The following is a 14,168-nucleotide window of genomic DNA, read 5'->3' as shown; positions in this document are numbered from 1 at the left end:
GGTGAGAAAAGACTGGGTAGAGTTTGCAAGTGTGTCCATAGAGGAACTGTTAATTGATTTCAATTGTTACAATGTGTGTAAGAAAGTTTCCACAACACAAACACAGAAGCTGAAAATGTTATGCTGTATCATCTGCTGTGTTCACACCTTCGCTCAACCTGACTTCATGAGAGGTTTTGAAGAGTGCAGTACAAAAAGTTTGGCTTTCTGTGATAAAACCACCAGATTCCTGTTTATTTTCAGTTATAATGAGTGCAGATTTACTACTGGACTCCTATCAGCTGTGGCGCCTGTCCCATCCCTGCAAACAGCAGAGTCAGCACAGCAGGCGATCACTGTGCTGGACGGCAGCAGAGGAAGCTGTGCCAGAGGCTGCTCTGGTTCAGGAGGAGTGTAACTGACCTCATTAGCATCAGGAAGCAGAGCTGAGAGTTTAAGAAGGTGTGGAAGCAGGGTGGGCAAGCAACAAACTGCTCCTCCCTTCTTTCACCAACTTCTTCCCATTTCCATTACAGCTGGGTTTTCCACTTGGCTCATTTTGAGACAAGACGCCTTTTGAGAAATTTCCCTTGCTATTTATCCACAGCCCATTTTCTACAAATAGCGTAAGGACACTGCCAAGGAATGTGCCAGTGGTTATAGTGAAAGTTAGTGATTGAACTTAGTGATATGCCCAGTGTTCTGCTGAGGGACCTTTGACTGCAGAGTGAATGACCAGCAGGCCAGGGCATGAAGAATCGTTGCTATTATTGTCGTTCCATTAAATCCTCCGTGTCTGCTAATTGAATCAGTTTATATAAAGAAGCCACTCAGTGTCATTCCAGTCGGGCATCACTCTCAACCCGACGGCTCGCAACTCTACTCGCTCAGCAGCCAGCACACTTCCTTTAAAGGAAATTTCCAGCAGCTGTGTAAACCATGGGGGTTTATTCAAAGGCACTTCCCTCTGCATTCAGGAGGCTGGTGGAGGGGAAGCAGGAAAAGTTTGGCCTGGGAGACACAGTCAGAGTTAGGTTAATTCATTTGACAGTCTTTCTAAGACAGGGAGGATAATGTGCAGGTGAAGTGAAAAGCGCTGTGTGTGTTTGTGAAAGGGAAACTCAGTGTTATCCTTTCAAAGCAGTCATTTTCTCTGCAGCACTCGGTGTTTATGAATGGGACTTTCCCTCCAAAAAAGGGGGCAGCAGACAGTAAAAGTTTAACAAGTCTGGAGCATGACAAAAGTGGTACACATATATCTGTTGGCAAAGCCATCAATTTTACCCCAGCCTGTGCCAGATCTCTCCGTCTCCTGAAAGCCTTCTTGTTTGTTTGAGGACATTCTTCCTGACACACACCGTTCAGCTCATTCAGCGCTCTGTCAACCAGCAGCAGGCACAAAGAGCCCCGGCTGCAGTGGACAACATCAAGGTCAGCTCCTGCCAATGTGCAAATCACTGCCAAATATTGACTTTGACCAACAAATGGCTCTGGCCCACTTTCTCCACTAAGAACGGCTTTCCTGCTCTATTACAGCCACGTGAACACTAATGTTCACCTAAACTCAACTATATTTAAAAAAAGAATATCAACACACCAGTCCTAATAGAGTTTACACTGAACTGTGCTGAATATAACTGAGAAAATATTCCACTGTCAGGAGATCTGTGAAAATTTGTCCTCAAGTGGAAAACTGAAATGTATGGGGTCAGGGTGAGTTGGATTATTGGTAAATATTTAAACTTAACCCTCAATAGGGTTGCATCAGATTTTCTGGTCAGTTAAATAAATTAAAACTTCACTGGTCCAGAAATGATGTATATGGTTAGGGATGGGTACCGAATTAGGTACTTTTATAGGTACCGACCAAAATCTGTCAAAAGTACCGGACACCGATTCACGAAAAAACAAAAGGTACCATGTTTAGGTACCTAAATGCATCTTTGTGACTGTGAGGGAGTGGAAGAGTAGGTGATTTTCCATGCTGGACATGAACACAGCATTACAAGGTTATAAATTAAAGAATATATATGTCAAATTGAAAAACAAAAAATATATACTGTTAAACAAATTGATATTTTTTTTTACCAAATGAGCACAAAGAAGTATTGAAAATTGGTACCGGTACCGATTGCCAGGTACTGGGCATCGGTACCAATGTTAGACCAATGTTCCAATTGCAATTTAGCATGTGATTTTTTTCTTTTTCTTTTTTGACCAACATGTCAAAGGATACTGACATCATATAAACAATTCTTTCTTGCATTGTTTAACTAAAAAAGAAAAAAGGAACACTATGAAATTGTACTGACCTCCAGTTGTCGGTTACAGTAACAAACTATTCAGAATAAAGTGAACAAGGGGTATGGCTCTGCCACAGTCATTCTACTGGATTGATCTCTGTAGCTCACAGGAGTTTTGCAAAAAAAAAAAAAAAAAAAAAAAAAAAAAAACAGCATCTTGACTTTTGCTGGTTTCAAGGAAGAATGAATACTGACTATATTCCCCCATGGTCTGTGTACATTAAACCTTTTTTTTTTTTTCAATTGAAGCCTATGATTTGAAACTTGCATTCTATCACATTGGGATGTCGGTTTCAATTCGATTAATTGTTCAGCCCTAGTTTACGGTTGTGTCTTAGTAGTAATACAGCCTTCACCCAGATGCTCTGGCTACTGAGTCTGCCCTCCTCTACGAACCACGTTAAAATGCACTATGAGATGTTGTGATGTCATCTGTGCTAGATGTCAGTGCTTTAATCTAGAAGATAAGAAATTTGCCTGGTTAAACCAACAGAATAACTGGAATGGAGCAAGAACAGGCAGGTAGATGTTAACCTGCAAAAAATAACTGAAGGCTGGTGGTGCTAACTCTGCTAACTTTAGCCAGTAAACCAAGCCGACAGCTTACCTGCGGAGACTGTGTTACTCTGTGATGGCACAGCTCATCACAACAATAACTGAGTAGGTTTTGCAGAGGTCTTCATCCAACACTCAGTTTTGACTGTTCTCTCAGTTGTCTCGGGCATTTATTATCTCATCTTTTCTCTCAACTCTGAAATTTGCCACCAACAAACTTCCCTAATCTGGGGCTTCAGGTATAGGGCTGCTGTCTTTTGGGTCATCACACTGCATCCTGGTTAATGGTTGAGTTATGTAGTGCACTTTAAAACTCGAACAAAAATGCTAAATAGACATGTACTAATAGGGCGCTTTTCTAGTCTTTTCAATCATTTTTTTGCTTGTGGTATTCACTCATTGACACAGCATTCATACACTGACTGCAGAGGCTGCTCTGCTTCAGTCAGGGACCGTCAGTATCTTGGCTGTCTCATTTAAAACCTTCACACATTCCTTTAGATAATTCTCATGAGCAAATATCAAATTAGAAAAAGTACACAGAGTATGAATAACTGAATTTTGACAGCTGGGCTAACATTTTTATCGAAGATCTGTTTTGGCTGTATAGTTTTCTCTTTCAGCATAGCATGATTCAAAAAAACTTCTTTGTGTGTTTTAGGTAACTTAGCACAAAAAGCTGATCAGTGTGTGACAGATTCTTGTTTTCATGAGGACTAAACTGCAAAAATCAACCAGGAATGTGACTGATTTTGTGCTTTGTAGGAAGTCAGTGCAGAATTTTAAGTCAAAATGTGAGGGATTGAATTTTTTCATTTTTTTATATGATTGCGAAACTCACAATAATGATTGTTTTATGGTCACACAGTCACAACCAATCATCTCAAAATACTTGCTAAGAAAAAGCAAAACTAATCAACTAATCATGCATTTACTGTTTCCATTAGCAAATTCTAAAGGTGCATTAATCCATGTCTGGGTTTGGCTTTATACTAACTGCTCAAGTCATAATTTCTAATGTGTAAATCTTTTTATTGTTTGCACATTTTGTTGTGTATTTATTTACAGACTCTCTGTCAAACCCACTTCACATGCAGTCATAGTTTGAAGAGCGCTGCAGGACACGTCTTCCCTAAATGCCCACTCAAGTCCAGGCACAGGGTGTGTACCAGTACGACAGAGCTGAGTGCCATGAATTCAAACACTGGTAGAAACAAATTCATTCATGGTGTGTTCAGATTTTCCTCTGGGTGTGAGCTTCTCATTAAAGGTATGTTGTAATGTCTGACAAAGTCGAGTGGATGGAAAACAAGTCTGAGTCTCTTTGTATCATGATTTTTTTCCTCAAAGCTGTCTCTCACTTTCTGAAATATGCAAGTAGAAATTCCTGAAGATGCCGTAAATTCCACGTTTTACAACTCCACCATCAAGCCTTTTGGAAAATGAAGGGAAAGTGCGCCATGTCTGACACTTCAGCTCCTCCAGCGGGACAAACACTTGACTTCACCAAATTCCCTGCTATCCTAATTACACGCTGCACGCTAAATTGCCACATAACAGCCTGTCTGCTGAGAGTGCACAGCAGGGGGAAACTCCCGAGCGTTACTACATGAACATAGCCAGTAGGGAAGAGGCGGGTGTTCGGATCACCATGGAGACAGGCTCTTTAGCCCCAGAGGCAGGCTGGGTAGTGAAGTAAAACCCTTGAACTCAGGGGCACAGGATGTGATACTATGTGAGAGCAGCTTCCTGCTTCCAGGTGGAACTGGACAGTGAGTAATGGAAGAAAGGAAGGGTCCTACAGACGTGCCTCTCATCCAATCAGCTGCTCAGGATTTGGCTGCATGACTGGAACGACAGGAAACCTCCTCCCACCACACAATCCGAGTCCCAAACACACACATGCAGGAGCCGTGGTCTGCATTTTTTTTTTTGTATATGGTTTCCTGAGTTGTGTTTTAAGTGAAACGTTATCCTCCTGCACTAAACCCATCTTTACTGTGCATGAACAGCCAGCTGCTAGCACTTCAGCTATGACACGGCTGTGAAACCCAACACTGCTCTACAGTAGTTTCTCCAAAAACAGACACAGATTCACTGTAAGTCACAGGATCAGCATCATCAGCACAGGATCTTTTAGAGCTGGGCTCCTGAACGAGCAAACAGATTGGGAAACAGCTACCCTGAGACAAAGCCTGATTGTGTCTCAGACTAAGGAGAAACAGGGATGGAGGAAAACGTGCCAAAAGAGAATTACTCACCAACAACCATGAGAGTGAACTCGAAACCTCGCTTCACAGATTTTCTATAGACCTGATTGGGTAGGTTTGCGAAGCCCACATAGCCCTCCAGGTTCTTCTGTTGCTGTGGATCAAAAACATAAACAGAGCAGATATCACAACACTGAGCTGGAACATGAGCGTGACTGTGGAAGACTGTTTCATTTGCAGGCTCAGGTGTTAGAAGCACATTAGAAACAATTTGCAAAGCCGATGGTGCCAAAAACACAAAGTTCACTGTTGCTGGATAAACAGATTATATCAGATTAACACAGTTAGACTCTGATCCATGGAATTACTTCTTGGCTCTACTGTGAGTTATTTTGTGGGATTATATTAAGAAATAGGTCTGAAAGTTTTGGAAGATGGGATTATTTAACAGTTTGGCTGAAACACAAAAAGGACCCTGCAGAGTTAATTCCTTTTGAGAGTGAGATACTTTTCAAACAAAAAACAGCCTGCCTAAATGACTCATTTTACAACATAAACCCAGGAGTTCTTTGTCTGCCCTTGTATCAGTTAGTTGGTTGTTTTGCTGGTGATAATATCAACCACAGAACAATGTGCTGGATCTGAACTCCTCATATAAAAAATCTTCAAGGCATTAAGACCAGCAACTCTTGTTTTCAGTCTGGTAAAATGAGTGTTTTTATCAGTGGAGTCTGGGGGCTTTGAAGAGGGGGATGACGGAACATTTTGTCTTCTTACACTGTAAGCACTGGAACCTAATCAGGTGTTTATGTCTCATTTTTAGCAAAAAAAATGTCCTGTCAGACTCAAGCCCTGTTTTCACCAAGCCGTCTGGTTTGGTTCAGCACAGTTTGGTACAAGTTGGCTCGGTGAAGCCTAATCCTGATTGGGTTTCCACAGCCAACCGTGCCCCCTCGTGATAGGCGGCGTGTAAGCTGAATGCTGATAGCAGCATCAGTTACATAATAGCGTGACGCCTTAGCAGTGCGACACAGTGTACCCAGCTAATAAATCCAATGAAGAAGAAAAATATGACACAGTAAACAAAGATCAATTTCCATCTGGGTCTTTGCTACAAAGTGCAATCAAGCTTTGTTTTAGAAAAGACTGAGTGCCGCGGGGGCCGCGGCATACAGCCGCTGCTGTAGCACGGTAAGTGACGATTCTTCCAACCAAACAATGGACTGCAGTGTTGTAGCTCCACTTTTTGGGATGAGATCAGTTTAGTCTGGCACCCCTATGGAGAGGTGCCAAAAAGTGGGATGGCTAGTCTCGGTTATTTGTTGATCTGTCCCGGGGTGTAGTCAGTGGAAACACCATAAAATGCGTGTCATACCGTGACAAACCGAACTGAGCTGCTTAGTGGAAGCAGGGCTTGGGACGACACTCACCTGACAAGTCTAAACAATCTGTCTCATTCCAAGACACTAAAGACAAAAAAGATGTCTGAGTTGCTTAGTGAAAAAAGTCTGCAAATAAATACGAAAAATTTACTTTTATTATCTTCTTATATTAAGACATTAATATTATTACAAGTTTTTTTCTTGTACCACTGATAGTTTTTTTTTTACCTACCTTAAGCAACTTAGTCAAAAGAGACTTTTTATTTTACTAAAAGTAAGACCGAAACACTTGGATAGATTTCATTTTCTGTCAGTATCTATTGGTCTATAGCTGCATACATCACACAGCATGGATACAGTCTCTGTGACATCACCTGTTAGTTTCAGAAGCGGGGATTTGAAGCCTAGCAATGCCAGCTGCCATGTTTGAATTCTGGCAAGAGCGTTTGAGCCACAGTCAGTCAAAGTGGTGGAGCCTGAAACAGTGTCAAGCTTTCTGGTTCTCAGCTGTGCCCCAATAATGCAAATCTATGTACTTTCTTAACCCCACCCACTAATGTGTTCTAATAAATAAGTGAATAACATGTAAACCATTGTTTTTGTTGTGATCATGTTTATTTATTGTTCGAATTTTGGCATGTGCTAAGTGAATACTTCAGGACCTCCAGTGTTTTCACTTCCTCAATGACTCCATCTTTGTGGCTGATGCTCGATCACCCGCCAGTGGCAGAAAGAGCGCTTTTGTTTGACCAACTGTGACATCATTCCTCAGCATCTGAAAAGCTTTTGCATCAGTCAGCTGATGTAATTTATTAGGAATACTTCCAACCCACCCGACCAAGACTGAAAATATAGGTTTAGCAGTTAGTGACTGTCTCCTAATTGCTTTTTTGACCCACCAACATATAAATAAATGTACTGGTTTAAAAAATGCTTTTAATCTTTATTAATAATAGAGAGTAGTTTAGTTTTCAGAGGACGTTGAGTCCAATAAAAGGTTATATCTTACTATTCACTAATGATAAAGGTCGTTTCGGTACACAGCTGTATAACTATCAAGAGAATTTTGCCTGTTAGTTTTACTTATTTTATTTCTGTCTTTTACAGTTCGATGTAAGAAGCTTCAACAGTTGCATTTGTCTGTCGAGCGGCTGCGAAAGACATTGTTCCTTAGACATCAGTGCCACACTAACAAAAGTGGATCTGTGTATTTCAATTACAGCTCCTCATGGAGGAGAAGTGAGAGTTTTTTAGTTCTGCAAACACTGGGGAAGTGTGGGTTATATTTGTGTGACTATATTTAGCATCAAAACTACATTAACACCTTTATAAATACAGAGTGATTATTTAAATTCCAAGTCCATCTGTCATGTCTGAATTTTAAGCTTTAACCACTGCGATGAATTAACTTCCTAAATCTGTATGCCTCAAGTGAAATGACTCCTTTTTTAAAACATTTATCAACATTTGAAGCCAGTTAATTTAACAGACTACTTTTTACAACCTATCAGGCCAGCAGGCTGGGGGAGTACTTACAGCTGCTCGTGCAGAAGAAGAGGCAGCGGCCAAAGAAGCAGGCAGGTCCACGAGGCAGGAACATAAACAGAGAAGAAGAAAAAACAGAGGAAGACGTTAGTGAAATCACAGCTGACAGATGTGCTGTGAATCTGAGGAGCAGGCCTCAGCCTTTTTATAGTCCCTGTTTGCCAGTTAACAGACATAAAACATCTAATAATATAGCAAGGATTCTTCTTAATATAGCAGAAAGAAAAAAATAAAGCTCCAAGTCATGAAGAGCCCTTTATGTGTGCAATGGCATAAGTTAGTTACTGTGTGTGTTTAATGCAGAGAGTTGACCTCACTTTACCTCACATTTAAACTAGAGCTGAAACAATTCCTCGAATGATTCGAGGTACTCGATTACAAAAAATACTCTGGTAATTTTCTCCGCCTCGAGGAATCGTTTAATTTTAAAAAAGATCAAAGAGTGGTATTTCAAATAGAGCTGAGGCCATATTAAGAGAGTTTTCAGACCCCTCAAGCTACCTCTTATTCGAAATAGCAACTAGCAACAAATCTAGCTATTGCCCCTCCGCGCACGTGCAGTGGGGCTCATTGTTTCAGGGGAAGACGGCAGGCTACATGACGTAGCGGGCAATCATAAACAAAGTCTTCATCAGTTCAAAGGTCAGTACAGCCACACAGCGCCGTCTGGAGTGACACAGACTGCAGCAGAGGACTAACCCGTGGCGGACCATGATGGAATATTGGTGAAAAACATGAGTTTTTGGACGATCGATGCAGTTTTAGGAGCCGCGCTGTCTATGCCCCGATGGATCCCATTATACGGACGTCCACTGCACGATTTTGGATCCAAATATCTCCTGAAGCACTGCTTTGATCAGGAAAGCCTTCTGGGTGAGTATTTTGTTCTACTTCATCCTATAAACAATGTAAAAGCTGTATTAACCAAACTTATCCTTTAAGTCAATCAGTCTGTTTTGTAATATAGTCCGTAACCAGGACAAATGTAATCTCAAGGCATTTAAAAAAATAAATAAGCTAACCGGGAATTTATAACAAAGACCTCACATCAAGACAAGATACAGCATCTGATCTCATCTGAACCCACCATGAGTAGAGACCTTTACATTAATTAGGAAGTTCCAGTGCAAAAAAACAAATTGAACAAACCAGACTCCTGTGCCGCACATTAGCATTGCACCTGTTTAGAGCAGAGTGGGTAAGTGCAAATGTGAAGTGATGCCGCGTTTTTGGGGCTTTTGCAAAAAGTACAATAGACCAGATTTTGGTGGCTGACTGAAAAACTGACTGGGCCTCCAGCTGAACAGACAATCAGAAGTCAGGCGCAGAGCAGAGCCACTGTACACATTCAGCAGCCATGTTTATAGGAGCTATCATCAGTTCATCAGAGCACTTAAGACGAAGCATCCTCCATTCATCACACTTCTCTCCATGTTACTATGCACATGCATGTCTGACACACCAGAGGCCTACTGGGCTTACACCCCGGGCTGCCTTCCAACTGCTTCCTGTATGCAAGACGGATGACAAACAGCAGAGCAGTCAAACATTCAGCCTGAAACAATGTGCAAACTGCTGCACACACAGCCTCATCTTCAACAACCAATGACAGGACAGGAACACAGCTCCATCCTGCAGCACGATAGAAATGCAATGCTCAGTACTTTCACCTAAAAGTGCGTCAATGTATTTCTGTTACTTTGTGGTTTTAGCTCTTTTATCTACAGGAGAGATGTCACGTACAACCAGCAGAGCTGTAGTTTCTCAGACAACCTGAAACCGCACACAGACATTATTTCAAATATAGCTTCCAAAATTTTGGTCAGATTGTGTCAGGCACAGGTAGACGAGCTGTCAATCTAACTTAACCACTTAAGACCCGAGCTTTTGTCTGGTGAGAATTTTTTAATTCACCTTTGTATTTGGGATAAGTAAGGCCTAATAAGTAAAATAAATAATCTTGGTCACTGTAAGTAAGTAAATTATGAGTTCTCTGTTAGTTGTTTGTTATTGGTGTTATTGTACTTCAATGTGTTTTTTTTTCACTAAAATGGGTGTAATGTTGTGATGTCACCAAAAGATGATGTGGTTACTGTCCTTAAATGTGGCAAATAGGTCAAAGTTTAAAAAAAATGAAGTATCATAGGTCTGAGAGGATGAACTGTAATATTCTAAATATGTGGACACTGGCTCTTAGGTTATAAGTAAAATCACAGAACCAAGAACTCAAGTAGCTTGTTTTTATATTCACAGCTGTATTATAAAAGTTAGCAAAAAAAAATTCCCATGCCTTTTGAAAATTTAGATTTGAAGTACTTTTCAAAACCTGGGAGATATAGAGTGCAACAGGTTGAGAACATCTGAGTTTACAATTGATTTCTTCAGGTCAGCTGATCAAATGGTGCAGAGTTCCTTAATTTTGGGGGATCAGTGATCGGCCCATCCTCACATATGAAACTGATCTTGTATACCTCCAGGAAGGTCTGACAGCCAACCATTGTTGCTGTTTGCTCTGAGACCTAAAACTCAGGACACTTCATTGGTTGTTTAAATTAAAACATAAAGATTTTATTATTCCACACGTATTGTTAAATGATTTTCAATAAAATAGGATTGGAACATTGGAGGTATATGCTGTCAGTTTAAAAAATAAACTAATCGTATCGGCAGGTCAGGCTTTGAAAGATCAGTGATCGGCCAAGAAATTGTGATTGGTGCATCCCTTGTAGAAACACATATTACATCCTTTCCTTTTTACGTTCAGTTTTTGACACCAAATTCACAAAAGAACGCAAAATAACTTAGTTACAGAGGCAGCAGTGGACCAGCACTCTCTCATATTCTACAGTTAGATTTACTGTTTCTACCAACAGAGTCCATTGGCTTTAAAGTGTGGGACATGATGACTGCTTCTAGGGATGTCCTGATCCCATACCCTAATGGCTATCAGTGCCCAATATGGATGTTTTTGGAGGATCTGATATTAACGGATTTCATGAGGTGATCAGGACCAATCCAGTTTTCATGTGTTTCCAGCACTGTCACGCTTTTCGGGCTGCTGTAAATCAAACCACGTCGCAAACATGTCTGTGAAGTAATGAAGTAAAAAAGCATCTAGAAACATTTTTAAATTGAGTGTTCCTGGAGGAGATACTAACAGGGCACACTTTGATTCAACAGTTTCGATTCGTCATTTACAACAGAATCACCCAGCGGAGAACAGGACTTATCAGAGAAAAGTATTGGACAGGTATCGACAAAACATATCAGGGATGTTCGATACCACTTTTTATGCTGACAGATACCAGTACGAGTCAGATTCTGGGTGCTGATACCACTAGTACTTTAGAAAAAAAAAATTTCAATTAACAGTGGCAGATTATTTTGATCAAAGACAGCACAGTCACTTTGCCATGAAGTCCACATAAAACACAAACAGCCCTCTGTGAGTTTAGAATTTTTTGATAAATATTCTAAAAAATATATTAAAAGTGCACAATAAAACTAACAACTGTCAGAGTTTAAGTATTTTTAAGGTAAACTAAAGTTCAAAATAAAACAGTTTAACAGTTAACTCTCCCTGATTCATTCATGTTGTCTAAACAAGACCTGGCGCACATTTGCCGGTAGTGTTAAACCGCAGCAACTAGTGGCAAGGAAGACTTGCTTGACATAAGATTTTCTTGTGGCTGCTTCTGGCTTAAAATAAACATGATTTTTTTTTTACCTCTCTAAAAGAATCTTTCCACAGTGTTAATAGACTATTGCAAAAGTGGTCTGAGCCTGCCTGTAGCAAAAACAGGCATTTTTAGTAGACGTACTTTGGTCAGGTGTGTGTGCCCTGGAGGATTAGTTTCAGTTCCATGTGCGCACACCGGGTGAAGTGATCTACTGACAGAATCCAAAAACATCTACCCACACCTATGGGTAGCTCACAACCCAAAACAAGTTTAAGAACTAAACGTGTGCTTTGACAAAAAAAGGAAGGACAGATAAGTCTAATTCTGAGGAAGAGAGCTAACATCTGTGTCTCCAGCTGAAGCTCAAACCCTGGCTCAGACACATTTCCCCAGAAGAAATCTGTGCAGGAAAGCAATGAGACAGAAACAGACGGTAAAATGCACGCTGCACTTTGCTGTTTTGCTCAACTACCGGAAACAATGTGGTGAGCCTCCAGGAAGCTGAGGGTTATGAGGAGGTCCGACAGGCCCAGAGGCGGGGCGCAGAGCACCGAGTGTGAATTCTTCAGCAGAGAGGATACAGTGCTCTCTGACAGACCTCTTCCCACGACCTTCAGAGGACTCAGACATTTCATGCATCATCCAGCACTGTTATTCTTCTGAACGTCTCTGTTGATACGGCCTGGCTCTGTTCAGCCTGGGTCTGAAAAAAGCCCCAAATTCTTCCCCTCACTTGGGAATAGAAAGTTTTTTAAGAGACAGAGAGTTCACAGAAAATTCCTCTGAGATGTCAAGGGGGAGTTTGGGCCCAACTATTTTATCCCCTTTTTTTTTTTTATTAAAGCCAGACCCATGTATCAACCAGAGGATAACAACTCATAAGGGTCTGTCACAGACAAATCTGTGTTCCCAAATTGCAGAAAACAAAACTCAGGGTGATCCAGAGAGTGATCACAGTCCATAGCTCCATCCAGCACATGAGGCAGAACATCACAGCTGGGCAGTCTGTTGTCTTTCTTTGTGTTTTTAGTTTGTTGGTTAGAAAAAATAAGCTAGTAAAAGACTTCCTGCTTCTGTCACACATGTCAGTCACCTTTCAATCACATGCAAATAAATGTCAGCCTGCTGCCTGATTCTACATAATATACATTCTTTCACCTCGTATGGAGACATGCAAACACGTTTAATATGCAGGTGCTGCTGATGTAATGAATGCTGCTATGCTGGAAGGTGAACAAGAAGGACTAGCAGTGACTTATATCAGCCGTGGCCCCTTTACAGTTAGCACTGATATGTAACCTCAGAGCTGTATGCTAAGGCATAGGCCTGTCACAATAATCAATAAATCAATTAACCAAACGATAAATAAAAATGTCCTCGGTAAGTTTGCCAGCCTTGATAAACTGACACGTGCATGCATGTTTGTTTTCCTCCTCTCTTTCGACCAAAGAGGCTGAATGAGAAGATGGCTCACTACGTCTATCTTTCCTAACATCAGGGTGCATGGGTTCTATAGCGGATTTATAACGGAGTGAGCATCTGTCATAAACGGCGATCTTTGGGGTGAAGACAGGGCTGCTCGTGCATACACACGGAGAGAGCTGAAGCGAGTGTCCTGAGGGGTAAGGAGGAAACACGCTAATATGAGTGATGGTAGAAAGATACGGTTCTTAAGCCGCCTACCACAGTCCCAGTGTGGGAATAGTTCGTTTTTTTATCAGAATGAACAAAGTGTGAGCTCATGAACACCAACGAGCTGATATGTCGCATTTGTTTGAAAATAGTGGCGACGAAGAAGAAGAAGAGGGGAGGTGCAGCGGAGCCTTGTTCTTTGACAATCCGCTCTTACTGAGGCTTTTGGTCTGCAAAGAAAATAGAAATAAAAGCGCCAAATGGTGGGCGCTCAAAGACAGCTATATTGCCAAAGAAATGCAGCCCGTCAATACGGTTGAAAGCCAGAAATGTTCAAAATGTTTGACAGACAGTAAGGATTGACTGGGAAAAAGTACATGTTACAAACAATTCAGGAGCTGTATAAACTCCCTTTTATTTAGGCTATAGTTTTTATTGTTTTCGTTTTTTTTGGAGTTTCATTTTTTCTTTATAGACAGGGTCTATGTTTTATTATTTTTAATTAGTATTAATTATTTTCATTGACATGTATTTTTTTCTAAAAGAGAGTCCATTTCATTTTTATTGTATTTTTTTCTTTTTCTTGTTTGTTAAATTTATCATATTTTTTGTTTAATTTATTTTATTTCAAAGATCCTGACCTTTTAATTACAGTTAAATACTCTTAAGAAATTAAAGTTTCTTGCTTTTGATATGGTGTACTCACTTTATTATCCCATTTATCATAATTACATCAATGAAAAAATGGGGAAAAAATCAAAATAATACTGACAATAATATCGTTTATCATATTTTGGAAAATTATCGTCTAGCAAAATTTGTTATCGCGACAGGCCTAATTGTACCCATTTCAGTGAAAACAGGTGACAGGAATGTCTTCAA

The 14,168-nt window shown here is 40.6% G+C and overlaps 1 protein-coding gene across 2 annotated transcripts in view; it reads right to left on the bottom strand.

Moving 5' to 3' along the window:
* The window catches only part of LOC141802816 (septin-7), a 43,815-nt gene extending 38,590 nt beyond the window's left edge, over positions 1 to 5,225 (bottom strand). For both annotated transcript variants that reach the window (XM_074686557.1, XM_074686558.1), the window contains exon 1: positions 5,099 to 5,225. In XM_074686557.1, coding sequence (XP_074542658.1) covers positions 5,099 to 5,108 — 10 coding nt within the window. In that variant the 5' untranslated portion in view covers positions 5,109 to 5,225. The remainder of the gene's footprint in view (positions 1 to 5,098) is intronic.
* Between the last annotated feature and the right edge of the window lie 8,943 nt (positions 5,226 to 14,168).

This window comes from Halichoeres trimaculatus, unplaced genomic scaffold (genome assembly GCF_033239565.1).
Source record: "Halichoeres trimaculatus isolate MK-OKI-2021-1 unplaced genomic scaffold, fHalTri1.1 fHalTri1_scaffold_14, whole genome shotgun sequence".
NCBI classification, from domain to species: Eukaryota; Metazoa; Chordata; class Actinopteri; order Labriformes; family Labridae; genus Halichoeres; species Halichoeres trimaculatus.
Note: the sequence above shows the minus strand (reverse complement) of the source record. Positions and strands in the feature narration are given on the sequence as shown.